At 35.0% G+C, this 19,579-nt stretch overlaps 1 protein-coding gene across 2 annotated transcripts in view; it reads left to right on the top strand.

Annotated features, from left to right (window-relative positions):
* Positions 1–19,579, top strand: part of TECRL (trans-2,3-enoyl-CoA reductase like) — a 205,892-nt gene that overhangs the window by 167,686 nt on the left and 18,627 nt on the right. For both annotated transcript variants that reach the window (XM_036763427.1, XM_036763428.1), the window contains exons 6-8: positions 2,768–2,873; positions 7,390–7,462; positions 10,357–10,400. In XM_036763427.1, coding sequence (XP_036619322.1) covers positions 2,768–2,873; positions 7,390–7,462; positions 10,357–10,400 — 223 coding nt within the window. The remainder of the gene's footprint in view (positions 1–2,767; positions 2,874–7,389; positions 7,463–10,356; positions 10,401–19,579) is intronic.

The following is a 19,579-nucleotide window of genomic DNA, read 5'->3' on the forward strand; positions in this document are numbered from 1 at the left end:
TTCTTAGTGCTTTTAAGAAGAAAAATAGGAATGTGAAACACCACCTGCTAAGCAGCCAGTGTAGAATCAGGAACCCAGGTAGTCAGCGATTCTGGGAATGCCCATTTCCCTCAATTTCTCTTTGGTTATCTGTGACCAGGGAAAGAAAAACAAACAGAAGAGACAAGCACATTCTCTTGCCACTAGGTATTCAAGTTATAGCTGCCACTGCAGCTGATGGGTTGGGAGGGTGCTGAGAGAGAGTAATCCCCTCCCAGCCTTGCCGAAAAACCTAGAAAAAGCTAGTGGAGTCCCACATAACATATGCAAAATAAAGGTAGAACTTGTAAACAGCTTTAGTAACTTATTGAGGGGGATAATATTCTTTTCTCAGTCCCTAAGGACCATCCAAGAGTGCCTAATAATCAGCAAAGATCAGTCTATATTTCTCAGCAAGAGGTCAATGAGTGTACCCACATGAAGCCAGTGAGTGTGCTCACCTTTCCAGGAGGTTCCATAGTCTAGTGGATTATATAACCTGGAATTTAAAACCCTTCAATCTGGCTCAATTCTACCATTTCCATATTCATTTCATATTACTCTCTTTCACAGAGTCTATGTTTAATTCAAATTATACTGCATCTTCTTCTTCAAACTTAGCATCCCATCTATGGCCTCTGAGCATTTATATAAGCTTCTTTTGTACCCGAAATGTACTCCCTATTCACCTTTGCCTTTACACATTTTTAGCATCCTTCAAGGCTCAGCTCATATGCCTTCAATTATGATACTTGTCTGATACCCTATAGATGTTATTTTCTTCTTTTTCAAATTATCTTTTATTTACTCTCCTCTGTTTATATTGTATGTCCCCTTCTAAGTAGAATGTAAGCTTCCTGAGATCAGTTTTAGGTTTTTGGTTTTGTTTTTCCCTTTGAATCCTCAGGACTTAACAGTGGGTCTTACACAGTAGTTCTGAATTAAATGTGATTAAATTGTGTAATGTGGACTAACAGGAACATTTAAAAGTGATTAAGACATGAGATCTTTGTTGAATAAACTGGGCACAGTGAAGCTAACAGACATAGGGGCACTTTCAACTCAGTATCTGTGATTCTATAGACATATGACATGCTGGTCTCCACATCCACATCCATTCCATTCTCAACACTTCATTTTCACCATGCTGACCCTAATGTAGAGTTGTCATACATTTATCATTAAGTCTCTCCTTGGTTCCCTCAATAGTAATGATATTTCCTTTCTGAGCTTGGTCAATGTTCTCCAATACATATTTGAAGTGTGGTTTTTACCCTCAGGCCGCTATATAATCAACTAGTAACCATAGCACCAGCACATTTTGAGACCTACTAGAAGAGAAAAGGAAAGTATCCTCTTTCATTCAAGATTATTATAATTCATGGGATGATAAATAAATTCATGGGATGATAAATAAATAATAAATATAGCTGAAGTTTACATGGTCTGGGCAGAGTTACAGAACAGTTAATAGAATCTGGTGAAAGGAAAATGCCTTTCAATACTAATCAAATGACTAAAACAAATGGCTCTTTACAAAGGCAGGAAAGAGCTATAGACACCGACCCAGTACTTGGAGAGCAATTCAGAACACCGATGTATTGGAAAGCAACAAGAAAGAAGAGAAGAGAAGGCAAATAGTATTGAGAGATGGAAGGGGACTTCCAGATCCTTTAACCCAATCATCTCACCTTAAAGATGAGGTTGCTGAAATTCAGAGAAGTATGTAAGGTCACACAAGTATAAGAAGTACATTGAAGCCCAACATTTCTGAAAGCACTTTGCTTCCTTGGTGTTTTTTGCATAAAATAAATGGCAGTATTGCACAGGAAATCAATAACATATTTTAATAAAATAAATTCCCCCTGGGAGCCAAAACCTTCACCTTATATACAATAACATTACTAGGTAATTTCTTCGCTGATGTAAGTACTTAACCTTTGACTCTAGAATGTTCACCAAAGTATTAGAAACTTCACACATTAGATATCCTTTCAATTATATCTCAAAATTTTAATTGCTGTCAGTGAGAAAAGCAGTCTTTTGTTCATTCTATGAGGTAAATCAGGAGTACTGGTTGTGGTTTCACAATCCTTAAGAAAATCAATCTAATAAATTCTGAAACTGTCACTCTAGCTCAGTGTAACTCAGAACCACTAAAAAACCCAGCTGCTGTCACATTGAATTAATAAGGCAAAGAATACAACAAAGATCATTCTGTCTCTGAAGGAAATGAAAGACAAACTCCTCCTCCTACTCCCATCAATAGCCCTTGCTAAAGGCTGACCAAACCATTTCAGAAGCTATTCTGAACATTATGAAATGTCAAATGCATCCTGAATGTGTTCTCAAGATTTTTCAGACATCTAGGTTGTCTATTCAAAACTTGAGGCATTTTGATATGTGCACATTTGCAGTTCTCATACTGAAAGCTAGCACTGAGACAGCTGTGTCCTAACTAATTTATGCCTGGGTATATCAACTAGGTTGCAGTGTAACAGATGCAATGGCTGCTATAAAATTTATTGTGTTCTCATTTAGGAAATTTTAGAACAAATAACTTGTTAAATAGGACTGTCACTATACCTCTACTTATGGCTCTTCAGAACTGGCTCTTTCCAAAAGATAGGAGATTGTAATGGACCAAAAGGATGTGTTATGTGCAATGTAAATCAAGAATATAGATGAGACAGGAAAGTAGGCTCTTTATAGATCTTAATTTTTTCTATCTTTCTCGTTTTCTTTCCAGCTTGGCCTGTTTCTGCCACTGTTTACATTATGCCCGTCATCTTCTAGAGACAGTGTTTGTTCATAAACTTTCTGGAGAGCACACGCCTTTGAAAAATTTGATAAAGGTGGGAACAAATACTCCTGACTGTTTTATTTTTATTTGTTTTTGTTAAAAGGAGAAAAAATTGTGCATTTTAGGATAGATGGAAAATTTAATTCGAAGAAATTGTCTTTTTCCTTTAAACTAGATATTTTTTACTGGTATATTGGCAGACCTAAAAAGTTTTGTTGCTAACACATCTCTAGCAGTGTGACATATATCTTTAGTTAGACTGGCTATCATTCCAGTTTTGCACTATATATTTGGACAGCTTTACAATGATCAAAGGCTCTAAGAGGGAAACATACTGACAAGTGCTATGTGTAAATAGGCAGTGCAACAAGACCAAACAAAAAGCCCAGAAGCAGTATTTATAAAGCTATATGGACAGATAGCTGAAAAACATACTTTTGAAGGTTGTAAATAATAACATTCAAATTCAATGACATTTATTAGTATGATTCAATGAAAAATATCAGTTAACTATAGGTAGTAGGTAGTCTTTCTTCTCAGTTAGCAAAACCTTATGCTAGGTGGCGCTGTGGTATCAGAGGTGTGATCTTATTTGAAGCCTGGGAGCTGAGATTCTGTTCACTATTAGCAATTAAGGAAATATAGAATACTTTTTAAAAGACCATAGCTGTGTCTCCATGATACCCAAATAATCAATAGTGAAGTAGGACATTATTTAATTTACGTAATACCTACCTGTTGGTTTCACATAGTTTATATTTATGTATTTAATTGAATTACCTACAGTCTTTTATAGAGAAACATATTTGGGCATTAGGTAGATGCAGCTTGAAGGCTCTCCCCTAAATTTCAACAGTCAGCTAGTTATGAGATATTGAAATGGAGGTGTACTATTTGTTGCCCAAATTACTAGAGTCTTCTTTCACCATTTCCTACCCATCAACTCCCTCCTATACACAGAAACTATCCTCTGCTCTCCCTTTTACAAAATTCTAGGGAAGGCATAAATGACTTGTGAAATTATTTTCCTTTCTATTTGTGAAGGGAGTTTAAAAATTATTATGACCAGAAGTATCTCCTCGGCATATGCCACTCCCTTTCAGAGGGTATCTACACTGGAAAATTCAGAAGCTACTGCTATTTTCCAGTGCTACAGCTGAGGTGGAAGAAATGTGTTCCTGGCAACTGAGTTAGAAAAAAAGGAATGCATTTATTCATAAAAAGTAATGCTAAGAAGAGTTTTTAAAATACTTAAAATAGTTTGTGAGATAACCATGCTTTTGGGGCCTGGCTCGAGCACGTAACCAAGATTTATAACAACAAAAACAACTGATATCAGATTGCTCACAAAAAGTACTTTCTTGTTATTGTCATCATAACCAATTTATATTTTGCCTCAGTCTTTTCCGAATTCTGTATATAGAATACAGTAAAATGAGCCTTGTATTTAGACTATTTTCTTTTCAGGCATTGCTAAGTTGTGAATTACCAAAGTCAGATTCAATTATTTTTATCATTCCAGTTTATTTACAGATCAAGTTCTAAAAGATTTGGGGGACTTAGTTCGGATCTAGTTAAGTCATATACTATGATAGTGGGCCATTCATTGAGACTATAAGCTCCAAAAGAGATATTGACCTGCATAGATAAATTGAGGTTCCTCATCTTGGAGTTCCCTATAAAAATAAACAAAACTATGTGTATATTCATATATATGTGTATTTATGTGTATATATACATTTACATATGTATATATACACACAATTACAATATAAGGTATGTGTGTATGTGTGTGTGTGTGTAAAATCTTAAATCTAACCATATGGATTTTAGTATAACACTTTTTAATAGTTTCAGTGAATATTCATTAGTGAAGTTTATTTAAAATATTACATATTAGATTAAATGAATGTGTACCACTCCAAAACAATCTATGAATTTTGTCTAATTTGTAATATAGGCATGGTATCATTTCTTCCCACTGAATAATTTCTCCCAATACTTATGGTTCTAAAATTCCCTCAATTGTTCAAGAAGTTAAAACAGTTTTGAATAGACTATTTATTAAATTAAGAAGATATAATTTATTACCAAATGTATTGAATTTCTTAAATTCACATTCATATATATTTTACTGTTTCCTTTAATTAATTAACTGTTAACATGACCTATTATCGTTATTCCCTGACCTAAATTCTTCTTTAAGGAATTATGTTAGTAATAATAATATTTTTAAAAATCTAGCATTTATATAGTGTTTGCTATGTGTCAGAGACTGTGCTAAGTGCTTTACAATTATTATCTCATTTGAGCCTCACAACAATACTGAGAAGCAGGTGCTATTATTATGCCCAATTTACAGGTGAGCAAACTAAGATAGTAGAAAAAGTCTTTTTTTTGTTACTTTCCTAAATTGTTGGCTAGAATAATCATATCCCACTTACCTGAAGATGTAATACTTGGCAACTTCAAGTATCTGGAACAGAATTAAAAAGATCAAAGAAAGTTTAAAACTTTCAACATCAAAACAAAAGGTCTTTGAGCAGCCAAAAGGTATGCCACAAAAAGATACCACAACTGTCAAGTAACAGGCTCTTTATTCTTATTTTAGACACAATTTGAATCAGCTTGCCTGTCTGCTTTTAGAGGCCAAAGGAGACTAGAAGAATGAAATTCATGATAGAGGGGAATTGTGCTAGACCAACAGAAGCAAAAAAATGATCATAGATTTGAACCTGAAAGGGACATCAGAGGTCATCTAGACCAACCCTCTCATTCCAGACTTGCATTAAAGTCAAGTGACTTGCCCAAAATCATATAGCTAGTAAATGACAGTTGGGAATCAAACATAGGTCCTCACCTCCAAAGCCAACACTCTTTCCAATATATTACACTGCATCCCATGAGGAGCAAAGTGGTGTATGTGTATGTATATGTGTTTGTATGTGTGTATGTGTGTTTCTTAAATAAATACTCCTAACCCTCTCATCTAATTAAACATTAACAGCAAGAGAGGAGGCTGTAAAACAGGTACAAGAACTAGAGGCATATAAGCCTTGGATCATTTAGATGGAAACAGCCTCACACACCCCAATAAACTTTAAAGTCATCTTTGCGTTCTGCACTTGATTTTCAAAGTCATAATTATTGTGACTGACTGGTAGTAGGTACTCAATAAATGCTTATTGACTGACTGGTTTTATGTGTAGGCATTCATTTCACTGATGGAGATTGAAACATCAGCTCTTATTAGATCATAAGATGGTAACTTTAGAACTGTAAGGGATCTTAGAAATCATCTAGTTCAAAACCATATTTAGAGATGAGGAAACTAAAGCCAAAGGAGGAAAGCAACTTTCCCAAGGTCACAAAGGGCAGTAAATATCAGAGCTGAGATGTGAACCCAGGTCCTCTGATTCCAAGCTCAGTACTCTTTTTACTACTCCATGATGTCCCCATATGATTCCATGAGTTGATATGAAATATGAACCCCTTCCAAGAGTTGTTTGACAATCTTTCATCGATGAGCATCTCTAAGGATGATTCTTTGACAACAATCCATATTCAAAGCTTCCATCTAGGCAGGACCTTCCAGAGAGAGTTGTCCACAAGTATAGACATCAATAGTTCAGACTTTCCTCTAGTCACAATAAAAAATGATAGTAGGATTTCAGTGGCAATAGAGATGATTTTTAAACACATATTACATACATACACACATATACGTATATACATACATATGTACTGAAACACATTTACATATATGTATATGTATGTGGGTATGTATGTCTGTATGCATGTATATATGTGTTTGTATGCAGATACATAATGTGTGTACAGTGCTATCTATATATGCTATTTAAGATCGCAGAGAAATATGAGATGTATTTGAGAGAGATAAATGTTGAAAATCTTAAAATTTTACTAAAAAGAAAATTTTAAAATATAAATTGGTATGTGTCAGTTATCAAGGAAATTAACTCATTTGTCCCCAAAGGCCATACAAATTAAATAGTAGTTTTCTGCCTTCCTTGAGGGAAATTGTCTCTATATAAACTCATATTGAGTTTAGGTTTCAGTTTTGTTTTACAGATCTGAGTACAACAAAATATCAGTATTGAGGAAAGAGATTGAAGTGTTTTTTAAAGTCACTAGCCAAGAACAGTGATGTTTTTCTTTTGGTAACCTTTTCTTTTGATGAGTTTGATCATATATCATTAACTTGCCATAAGGAGTTTTCTGATGTTAGTCTAAAAAATATCATGTTGATGATTTACCAAGTAACTGATTATCTGCTAAGATGTAGGTTTTCTTTAGTGTTAAGAATGTTACAACTCTCACTTCTAAATTTGAAATAATAATTTAATTTTTAAAATCATCCAAGGACTAAAAGCAAAATTCGTAATTGCAAAAGGTCTAAGAAGGTTACTATAAGGTTAAGGTTACTACGAAATGCATGATGTTAAGGATTGTCAAAGATTAATAAAATGATAGTAGAGTTTCAAATAATGTGCTCATTTCATGTTTAATTTAATTATATTTCAAATATATTTGTGTTTTCATTATAGGGATGTGCCTTTTACTGGGGATTCACTTCTTGGATTGCATACTACATTAATCACCCTCAGTACACACCACCATGTATGTAGTATTGAATAAAAATCTGAGATTTCTTTTCCAGTAAATTTGCAGTTATGCTTACTAATGGTGAATAAAATTCACAGATAACCAAAAGCATCATTTCAGTCAAATGATTCCACATGGTCCACCAATGAAAATTTTACCAGGGTTACTAATAATTGAGGTATTAAATAATAGTGAAAGGGGGGAAATTTCTATTCTACAGTTCTTTTTTCTCTTCTTCCTCTTCATATGACTACCAGAAAGGAGACAGAATGTTATGAAATGTCCAACAATCTTAGTGTAAAGGAGGATATGAAGACAAAAGAGCATGAATACCACACTGCCTTCTCTTTACCAATGACATATTACATTAATTGTCCTCTCTACACACCATCATGTACAACCCTAGACATAGATATACTGACACAATTTTATGTATATATATATATATATATATACATATATATATGATACATATAAATATACACACATTCAAATACATTGATGTGTAAAGGAATTTTGAATTAATCAACAGAAGAACTCCTGGCATGGGAATTCTTTTCACTAAGGCTTCTTACAGCCTGTCTATAACTAATAGTCTTGGAGAGTTGTCTGAAATCTAGTACCATTGCTTCGGTCTTTCTAATTCTAATTTCCAGTACTCTCTCAGCTATGCAGTACTACTTCTTCCTTTTTTTTTCTTTCTCTAGGTGTGTCTGTGTCTGTGTGCCTGTGTGTGCATGCATATGTGTATGTGTGCATAGAGTGGCAGCCCTGGAGCCAGGAAGACCTGGTTTCAAGACTACTCTCTTATGCATTGCTATGTAAGTATGGCCTGGGTGAAATCTTTAAACTTGTATCTTGAAAGTTATGGGTGAGTTACCAATCTGTATCAGTTAAGGGAATATTCACAATAAGAAGAGTTCCCCATGATAATAACTGTAAATATCATGTAGGCATACCCTGAGCCAAATATTCAATACAGCAAGTGGAATTTTTCACTTTTTAAAATAAGTACAGGTACATAAAATAATTTAGGAAAGGTGAATTAATACATGACTGTAAATTGCACAGCATTTTATATAACCTTATGGGTTTAAAGTGGGACCTCTAACAAAGCTTGTTTTGTTGTTGCTACTGCTACTTTTGCTGCTACTGTCACTGCTGCAGCTGGGGCTGCTGCTATTCTTAGATGATAGTGGATTTGGACTTCACAATTGAGGTGTTAGTATTTAGCTAAAAGGGAAATCTTCAAATTCCCATTCCTCATGACAGCACCTGTGGGAATCATGCAGTACATCAAGAGTCTATCTGTATCTAAAGTATTAATACTATTTTTCCTGTACATTGAAAAACTTGGCACTTCATTTTAAAATAAATTAAAAACAGGAAAAAAATCTACCTTTTTAATTTGGGTACTATCTACAGAGTCATTATGAGGTAAATGGAATACATTTAATTGTAAATTTCAATTTAACTAAGTTTGGAACTTTCTCTTTGGAATGTCAACTGCCCTTGGCTTTCTAGCTCTTCCAGGATACCTAATGCAGGGTTTGCCAGGTTGCCTTGGCATTTGCTTTTCTTCTCATAGCCTCATATTCTTGGAGAAAGTAATATGGTATGGGGTCCTTTAGGCTTTTTCTTTTCTTCTTTCTGTCTTTTCCTCCAATATTGATACAAATATTTCACCTTGATGGTTAGGGGTGGGGTAGGATAGTGATGGGGAGGATGTTGAGGAAAGAAAGAGATTTCCTTATTTTTTCCTCTCTCAATATCATTTGATATAGAACAAAAATAACATCTTTTTTGGCACTGGGGATGGCAGGGCAATTGGGGTTAAGTGACTTGCCCAAAGTCACACAGCTAGTAGATGTGTCAAATGTCTGAGGCTGCATTTGAACTCAGGTACTCCTGAATCCAGGGCTGGTGCTCTACTCACTGTGCCACCTAGCTGCCCCAAAATAACATCTTTTGTGTTTGGCCAACTCATTTTAAAATAAATTAGAAACCTTCAAAGTCCAAAGGGTCAATTAATGTGCTGGGGGAGGAAAGCTGTATCCCAAGTGCCTACCATCTATAGTCAATTTCAAGGCAAAGAAATTTAAGAAAATATATATTGATAGATAAACTCTTGTATACAGGAAAATCTGTTGTAAAACAAATCCATGTTCAGAGTCAATTAAATCTGAGCAGATAAAATAGACTTCATTGTTCTTTAACATAGTATTATTCAAAATCAGAGTTAAGGAAGTAGCCGTGGAACACAATAAAAGCCTAGTCTTAAATAGCAAAGATACTGGTGCCATAATGCTAGCCTCTGAGTCAGGAAGACATGAGTTTATGCATCATTTCTGACCCATACTCACTTTGTGACCTTGAGCAGTTAACCTCTGAGTGCCAAGCAAACCTGTAAGTCTGTAAGTTATAGACAAGTTACCATCAGGAGAAGCTTCCATACTGGAAGCTCTCTGCCATGAATAATTCACAGGGTACTCCCATTGGTGATAGTGATAATATAGCTAAATACATTGTGAATTTTTGAGTATCTGTACTCTGCATGTAATAGAGTTCCTAGTTACTATTAGGGGGATGGGAGGATTAGTTACTTCTTAGGGAGATGATGATAAAGAGGTGGCAACTCTGAATATATGGTTTCATTGATATCAAGAACTATTGGTAGTGAAATTCCTCCAATCAACAAAGATAAACAATTGATTTGCAATTTATAGTCAGAAATGGACACTGAGAGGTTAAGCAACTTATCCAAGGTCACATAATCAGTACATGTCAAAGATGCAATTAGAACTTAGGTCTTCCTGACTTTAAGGTTGATTCTTTATCCACTGTGCCCTGCTGCCTCCCTGATTAACGTCCACATTAATATGAAAATTCCTGTATTTCCTATTTTCTAGCATTTGGAAACAGGCAAGTTACAGTTTCTGTCCTCAATTTTCTGGTATGTATCAAAATACTTTTAAAATATTACTTATTTAACCTTTGTTATTTTTGAAGAACTTATTTCATTTGAAGAATATTAGATCACATTGCACTTGAGTAATTAACAGGGAATTGCTATAATCAAATCAATGGGAATGAAAAATAATGTAAAGTCATAGTTCCTAAATTGCCTTCTAACCAATACTGTTTTGTCTCTAATCCTATGTCTGAAAATTACAATACCTGTATGAAAACAATTTGTGATACTCTAAAATAGGATAAATCACATTCAATTTCACTAGCTTTTATTACGTATCTCTTGTGTACAGAGTACTTAGCTTGCTACTGAGTGAGGAGGCTCCTGATTCAGATAATTTACATTCAAGTAGGGGGTATGATACTCAAAATAGCTATATTAAAAAGAAATACATGATCATTGCTTGAGAAATAAAATGATAGTTGTTTGAAATGAAGGTGTTCATTCTATTCAACATCAGTACTAACCAGTGATTAGCTTTTTGCCAGTTTACGAGCCACAATATTTTTAAAGGGCCCATTAATATAGATGGGAATAACTTTAGATCACTTAAAACTCTTGTATTTCAGGAGGACTTCCTGATTTGTTTTGTCTGAAGTAGTATTTGCTTCTCCCCTGAATCCACAATTCACTTATTCTCAAAGCATATTCTGTTACCTCTCAAGTATAAGTTGTTGCCTGTTCTCTCCTTAGGTCATTGATCATACTATATGTAAGCTTTCCCCAACTATAGGCATTTGCACTAGGGACAAGGAAATCTGTTGTTTATTAGATTTCAGCTTTTGTCTGTTTATTCCTATTCTCAACAGTGCCCAGCTTGGTTTATAAGGATATATTTTAGCCTCTCCAGAAAGCATGTAGAATTCTTGGATGAATCAATGGTTAGAAATGTGTAGAACTATTTGGTTATATGGTATATATTTCCCTAGGCCTGATGTAGTATTTAAAAATGTATCAAATATATAAGCCATTTTAAGAGGAAGAATTTAATTTAAATAAAAACCTAATATTTAACCTAAAAAAGGGAACCATAAAGGCAGGAGTCTGTCTTTGTATCTCTAGGATTTAGCAAAATACTGGGCACAAAAGAAATGCTTATTAACTTATGTTGATGCAAATTATACTGCCTCTTACTACATGTTAGAATGGAGAAGTAGTTTTTTTTTTTCTTTTTTACTTCCCAGTGCTGGAATGTCTACCAACAAGTTGTAGCCATCACAAGGATTGTCATTCAGCTATCACTAGTTTTACCTAATGCTGAAGACATGGCCACATCTTTAGCTGCTTCAATTAGTGATCAAAAGTATACCTAGTCCACCTTGCAATAGTCCAGATACATTTAATAGAGAAATAATGGCATCTAATATCTCTAAGAAGTAGTTGAAAATGTGTAACTACTTTGTATATTCTTTCATTTTCTACTTTATGTTCTCCATAAATGTTGCCAACTTTTTAAACATTGCCATTGCTCTCATTAAGGAAAAATACCCTTTCTCAAGTATAATGATTCTCCCATTTTTCCCCCAGTGCTTTCACCAAAAATGCATGCTTCTAATTGGAAGGGATGTATTTCAACAAAATTTTGGCCCAATTAAAATTTGAAAACATAAAATTGTATTACTCTGTTACATTAAAAATGTAGCTAAATTATTATAAAATTAAATTTTCAAATAGACTACGTATACAGATAAAATGCTATGAAAATTGATATATATGTATGTGTCTGTGCAATTTAACATAACTAGAAGTCACAAAAGTATTAGAAAGCATTTTATTATTTCTCAAATGAGATATTTTAAACATCCTTTATATAAAGAAACAAATCGGGCCTATTTTCCATGTAATAGGAATGAGGAAAACATATAATAATTAGTTTCAATTTATCAGAACTTAATATGAAAAAAACTTCCTGCTATAATCTTTTGGTGATCACTGATGCTATACATTTGGTAAGAAAAGAATGCTGTTAGTCATTACTGTGACATAAAAGGCAGCAAAGTTTTTTTTTAAACTTAAGTTTGGCTTATATTAGCTTAAAAGCACCAAAAAGCATTTTTGTCTGGGGAATCTTTTTTTTTTACTAGATGAGACCTGCTTCCATAAGAGTAGAGTCAACTCTCGATTACCTAAACTAAGCATGTTTTAAAACAAGTGAGCCCTGAGATCTCAGAAAACAATTTCTTGCCAGATGTTTCAAGCTCTGCTCCAAATCAGCCCTAATCTTCCCTTGTCTCCTTTTGTTTATCTGTCTTGATTACAGATTTAATGATTTTGGCTTGACTACCAACAAATTCCTAGTTTAGATCCACTGGCTATTGAGTTAAGCCTCCAGATAACCCCTGGGTGGTCTCTGTGTCCCTCAAACACTCAGGCACTGTGCATGATTTTGACTGCTTTTCACTTACTACTAGGGGTGTGTGTGTGTGTGTGTGTGTGCATGTGTGCAAATGGAATATTAATCAATTTAGACTAAGCAAAACATAATTGGAAAATTTTATTGGCTATGCATATACACATGTCCATACCCAGACATATAAGTATATAAACATAAACATCCTGAAACCAAGAAAAATAACAATTCAGTAATTTGGATTATCCTCAGTATTGATTTCTTTATCCTGCTTTCCTCCTCTTTTACTATGAATACTTACATCTATATTCTCCAGTTTCCTGTAGGACATAGTTTCAATAAGCATACATCTATCTATAATGTCTTCAACCTGTTCTTGCCCATTAAATACTGCCTTTTCTGCCAGTAATTTTATTCAGGTCTTGTTTAGCCTAAAGAAACCTTCTCTCAGTCTTTCTGCCCCTTTGATTTATTATTTTCTCTCTTTCCTTCATTTTATCAATGAGTCTCCTTAGACTTGTGGTTTCTATTTCCTTAGAAGTCACACTCCTTAGCCCAATATGATTTGGCTTCTGCTAGCGCCATCGAATTGAACATATATTACCGATTTTAAACACCAAATGTTTCTGCATTATACGTCATGGCTGACCATCCTTTCCTTAAAACTCTAACTTCTAGTTCCAATCCTTGCTCACTGAGCTATTTTTCTCTTTCTCCTTTTCTGCCTCCTCTGCATCCTCGCACTTCATGTATTCATTCTCTCCACTCACTCTCTAATACTGTAGTCAACACTCCTCTCTCTCTCTCTGTCTCTCTCTCTCTTTTTCTCTCTCTCTTCTAAATTTATTGTCTCTTATAGTTTGTTCCTGCTGACGACTCCAAAATTTTTATCTGCTGCCCTTATCTTTCTCCCAAGGTTCAGTCCCATAATTCCAAAGGCTAATGTATGTCTTTACTAGATCTCTTTGCAAAATTTTAACTTAATATCAGTACCCTAAATGGAACCTATCTCCCCCCCAAAGAAATAAAGATTAAAAAAAGTCCTGCTACGAATTTCTCTATTATTGCCAAAGACCTTCAAACATCCTTCCAAGTGCAAAAAGAATATCTAACATTTATATGTACCTGCAGGGTTACAAAGTTGTTTACATATATTATTTCATGATCATCTCAACAACCCTGGAGGTTAGGTGCTGTCATTGTCTCCATTTCACACAGCTACTAATTGTCTGAGGTCATATTTGAACTCAGGTATTTCTGACTCCAGGTCCACTGCTCTCTTCACTGGTATGCCTGCCTGCCTCTAATGCCAGTGCCAATCCATGCCAAATGAATAGAAAAGGATGCAGTCTTCTTATCCCTTCTTCCTCCATACAGTCACTTAGACCTAACATGTCTATTCTAACATGCTATCTTGAATATATTTGCTTCTAAATGTTGCCACAGTCACTTCCTAGTTAAGAATCTTATGACCTCTTAACTGGCCTAAAAATACCCATCTAGCTGGCAAACACATATTCTTACCAGATTAGTACTGTGCTACTCTAATGTCACTTTCCATGTTACAAAAGCAACAATAACTCAACATTGCCTTTTGAATAAAATCCAAGCCCTTTGCCTGACATTTAAGGCTCTCCAAAGTCTGGTTCAATCTGTTGTTTCCAATCTCATTTCCCACTCCTTCCCCACAGATACCATTTGCTCCTGACAAATCAGATTACTGTAGTCACTATTCCACAAATATGACTTCTTCTTTACCATCGTGAATATTTGCTCATACTATTCCCTCCTCCTCTCATCTTGTCAAAATTCCAAATCACCTCCACAATGTAACATTAGATGTGTAGCACACATATATTGCATAAATATATAGGTTATTCTCTTGTAGTAAAACTTATGTATGCTCAGAGTGTCAAAAATCTAGTCAAGAGATTTAAATTGATTCTGAGTACAATATATGAGTTACCAGGTGGTGCTCTGAACTCAAGCTGCTATACCGTGTTTCTTTTAATCCTTTGTTACATGTGCAGAGGCAGATAACTGCCTAGATCTTTGTCCATGAGTCAAAGAACAAACATAGCTTTGGCATTCAGCTCAAAAGTTATTTTCCCCTTGTTTTTCTGACTTCTAACATATGGGATAAAATACTGAGAAATTATGAAAAGATAAAATATTCTACCATTATGTTTTGCCTCTTTCTATCTTTCCATCATAGGTAATTTAGACATAGCTGTAATGAGACACTTATTAGTTGCATGGCCCTGGACAAGTCATGTAACCTCAGTTGGCCTCAGTTTCCTCAACTATGAAATGGGTATAATAGCAATACCTGTCTCCAAGGTTGTTAAGAGGATCAAGTGAGATAATTTTCATAAAGCACTCAGGATAGTGCCTACACCTAGAAGGTGCTATATAAATGTTTATTCTCTTCCTTCTCTCTCTTAATCAGTGCTGTTTTTTTATATACGTAAAAGTTAATGAAAAGGAACACTATAAGCTCTCGTATTCCCATGCAGAACTAATCATCATCATATTCTCCTACATGCCTATTTTTTCCTTCTCAGATCTTCTGTGCAGGGAAGGAAATGCCCCTTCCCCTTCCTTTTCACAAGGTAAAAGAAAGGAATTCTGGTACATGAGTCTTCACCCTGGCTCATCAATATGGTGACAAATAGGAGTCAGAGAAGATGGTGTACCTCCAAATATCTGGGATTTGGAAGGATTATCTCTTTTTCCACAAAACTTCCCACGTTTCAACTATGCACGACAGCTCAGGGATCCCTGTTTTTTGACTGTTAAGAAGTCAGAACAACGGGAATAAGATATCATTAAAACAAATAGAGTTCCCACTGTCTTGTTATATTGAGCATAAGTTTGGCTCTGCTTCTATTCTTTGCAGCAAAGAGATCATCATGACTCCCAAAGGAATGGGAGCAATATCCTTCCCCTTAATGGAATCTGATCATTTGCTTTGCCTAGAATCCTTTCTTAATCACCCTAGTCCCAAGGGCAATTTAGAGAGGGAGCCAAACAAACAGAATCTCCCCAGGCTACAATGACAAAGTCAGAATGCTGGCTATTCCAAAAGGGTTTTTTTTCTCAATTTAAGTTCCTAAGTATAGATGTTGATTTACAGATATGAAAATCTGTTGAGCATACATTGATTTTTTTCTCGTCCACAAATCTCCTAGGCCTTTTTTTTGTAACTTTTATGGCACTAATCACTGCCCTAGATTGAGGAGATTAGGCCCTTCCAGAATAGTTAATAAAAGTTAATTAGTTAATGAAAGTCTACCTTATGAAGAGCAAACATCAAAAGTGATTGCCTCTGGTGCAGAATATATAAGACAGGAAGTCAAATGACAATCATGGATGTCATATGTGCCTAAGCAGGGAACATGAGAACATATGGATACATTATTGCAGTAATGCAAATGTTATCATACCCAGTTGCTGTTTTCCTTCCTTGCTTTCAGTCAACTTAGTCTATAAACTTGACCACCCCCCAAAAACATAAGTCACCCCTGTGTCCCAGGGATTTTGCTAAGTCATAAGAACACAAAGGAAGAATGAAATATTTCTTACTCTGAGGAAACTCACATTCTCTTGAAGGAAACATCGTGTATGTATGTAAGTATATTATATTCACATATGCATACTACATTCAAAATATGTAATTTCAGGGCATCGGTATTAGCATCTGGGGGCATCTGGAGGGGACTTATATAGAAAGTGAGGTTTAACTGAGATTTGGAGGAAACTAGGGCTTCTAAGATACAGAACTGAGGAAGGAATGCCTTCCCAAACAGTGAAGACACATTGAGAGTTGAAAGATTTGCTATACTACGTGAGGAATAGTAAGTAGGTCAGTGTAGTTGCATTTCAGAATATATAGAATGTATAGTAGCATGAAAGAATATTGAAAGAGGTCAAATTGTAAAAAGCTTTAAGTGGCAAATAAAAGATTTTATATTTGATCTTAAAGTTAAGCAGATATAGAATAATGCAAGCTCTTCTCTCAGGGATTAGGAATCTGGGGTCATATGGAAGTCACCCCTTCACCCTTCCTTTGGAAAACCCAACTGCTTTTGCCTAGAAAATTTCTCTGTGTACATAAAGATAAGGCACCCAAAATATCTCAGGGAACATAGTGAATCCTGCTGAAGGTCCAGACAATAAATATCTAGGCATCCCATCACACAGAGGGCAGATCAAAACCCTGTGGGCCTCTGAAACAAAGTCATCTATAGTTTTTTTTTTTCATTTCGTGGGATCCACACATTACCTTTGGAATTCCAACAAGAGGTCCAAGGTCATCCTTCATTAGAAGAAACAGGCTCAGTACAAAAAGAAAGAAAACAGGTGTTGTTAAAGTTTGCATATGTGTGGGGCTTCTGAAAGAGATTAAGTATTCAGGATTAATTATTCATTGTCTCTAAGCCAATAGGTAAACTAATCTGTGGACCTTCATTATTTTTTTTTTAATTTTTTTTCCTTTATTTATTTTTAGTTTACCACACACGGTTCTACATAGTTTTGAGTTCCAGTTTTTCTCCCCTCCCTCCCCCCTCCCTCCCCAAGACGGCATGAAGTCTCATATAGGTGTCATGTATAACTTCACATTCAATTAATTTATGCTTCATTATATAATGATCTCGCAATAAGGTAAATCATTTAGATATGCTTGAAAGCAAAATGAAAAAAAAAAGCCTGAAAATCCATGAGCTAGTATAGTGTGTTTTAGTCAAACTAAGACACTACTACTTTAGGGATTCAAAACCACACTGCTAGAATCAACCACAGTGCTCTTACAGGGCATAGCAATTCAACAGCTAAAAGGGTTGAACAAGGATTCAAACAAGCAAAGATTATCTCAGAAAGATCTGATCTGATTTGTAAAGGAAACTCACTGGAAAATGGATAGTCCATTTATAGTGTACAACAAAAGAGATTCCCCCTACCCCTTCCAGAAACTTTAAAACTAGGGTATCCAAGATTTAGGGTCCTGGATAGAGAATCCCTTTAATGTGATCTTGACATGCTAAAAGATCCCTAAACTTTCTTGAACTAAACCCTGTCAGTGCTTATATGCTAAATATGGCTGATTAAACGAATAGACTTTAATACTTCAATAGATGCATGATATTAATGTAGGCAATCCCTCTGCTAGTAGTGATCACAAGCCTTCCTGATATTCTACTCTTGTGTGATCCTTCTTCTTGTCCTGACATAAATATTTGATAGATGACTTATACGTTGCTCTGGAGGATTTCTCCAAGGTCTTTTCAATATTTTATGAATAGCTGTGTGACACTCAGGCCATTAATTTGTTGTTCTTTCATTTTGCAACACGACCGATCCACCTCCTTTTGTGATCTTACATATCCTGGATGATAGCTTTTATGCCAGTTTTCCCATGGAAGTCATCCCTGACAAGATGTTTCAGCCTACTGACAGACGCCATAAGTTTTCCTACACACATTGGACCATCTCCAATTTGGATTCTTCTGAGAACATTGAGTGCCATGAGCACTCAACCACGTGACAACACCAAGAAAATATTGTTCCTTATTAGCTAGCATTTATATAGTTATTTTAGGTCTGAAAACCATGTTAATTCAATTCATCCTCACAGTTTTGCAAATTAACTGCTATTATTATCCCCATTTTTCAGATGATGAAACTGAGGCAGTGCTGAAAGGTCATATAGTCATTGTCTAAGGTAGGATTTGAATGGTCTTCTTGATGCAAAGATCTGTGCTCTTTCTGCAGACTTTTATGTCCCAGAGAAGCCTTAGATCATTGATGGTGCAGGATAATTTATTAAATGCAATCTAACCCAGGCTTTTACTCATTTATGAGCACAACTCACTGCTCATATGCTATGCTTTTTGAGTAGATTGAAAGATACAAACACACATATATAGCATATATACATATATGTGTATTTATGTGTACGCATATATGTGTAAACATGTAGAGCATTTATTTGTTGTGTATAGTCTATATATGCATATATACACATGTAATTTGTATCACACATACATTATCTATACATATACATATGCACATATAAATATTATATATAGGCTATATAGAGAGACAGAGAGAAGACAGGTGAGAGAAAGGTTCTGGTAAGAAGGAATTCTCATCAGTTAGTAACAGTGCTAGCATATAGTGAGCACTTAATAAATGCCTGTTGATTAATTAATCTATGCATACCTATATCTATGTTTAAATATTTGTCCATATTGAGGGAACTATATTGATGCATCCATCTATGGGTGTATATACCACCTCTTGCCTACACACAAACACTGATAGACTGTTTATGGTTTATATATTCAATTGTTTGTCATAATCTGTGTTGCTTGAATTATTTATATGCTCAATGTTTCTTATACAGATTTCTATGTCAAACCTTTTTTGAGTATAAATTGGCTGAATAGATAGAGATTAGGCCCTAGAGTCAGAAAGACCTGAGCTCAAATCCAGCCATAGATACTTAGTATCTCTGTGACCTTGAGCAAGTCCTTTAGCCTCCATTTGCCTCAGTTTCATCCTCTAGAGTATGGGAATAATAATAGTATCTACATTCAAGTATTGTTATGAGGATCAAATGAGATAATATTTGTAAAGCACTTATCATCATGACTAGCATAGAAATGCTGGCTATTATTTTATCGACAAGACTTCTATTGTTCTGAAACTTGATACAAATATCAAAATGCCAGTTAGAGTACTTCCACCATGTACTAGATCTCAACAGATGTCCTATTTTAAAACCTCATCATGTTGTAGAAGTAGCCCC

The sequence above is a fragment of the Trichosurus vulpecula genome, chromosome 6 (genome assembly GCF_011100635.1).
Source record: "Trichosurus vulpecula isolate mTriVul1 chromosome 6, mTriVul1.pri, whole genome shotgun sequence".
Classification (NCBI taxonomy): Eukaryota; Metazoa; Chordata; class Mammalia; order Diprotodontia; family Phalangeridae; genus Trichosurus; species Trichosurus vulpecula.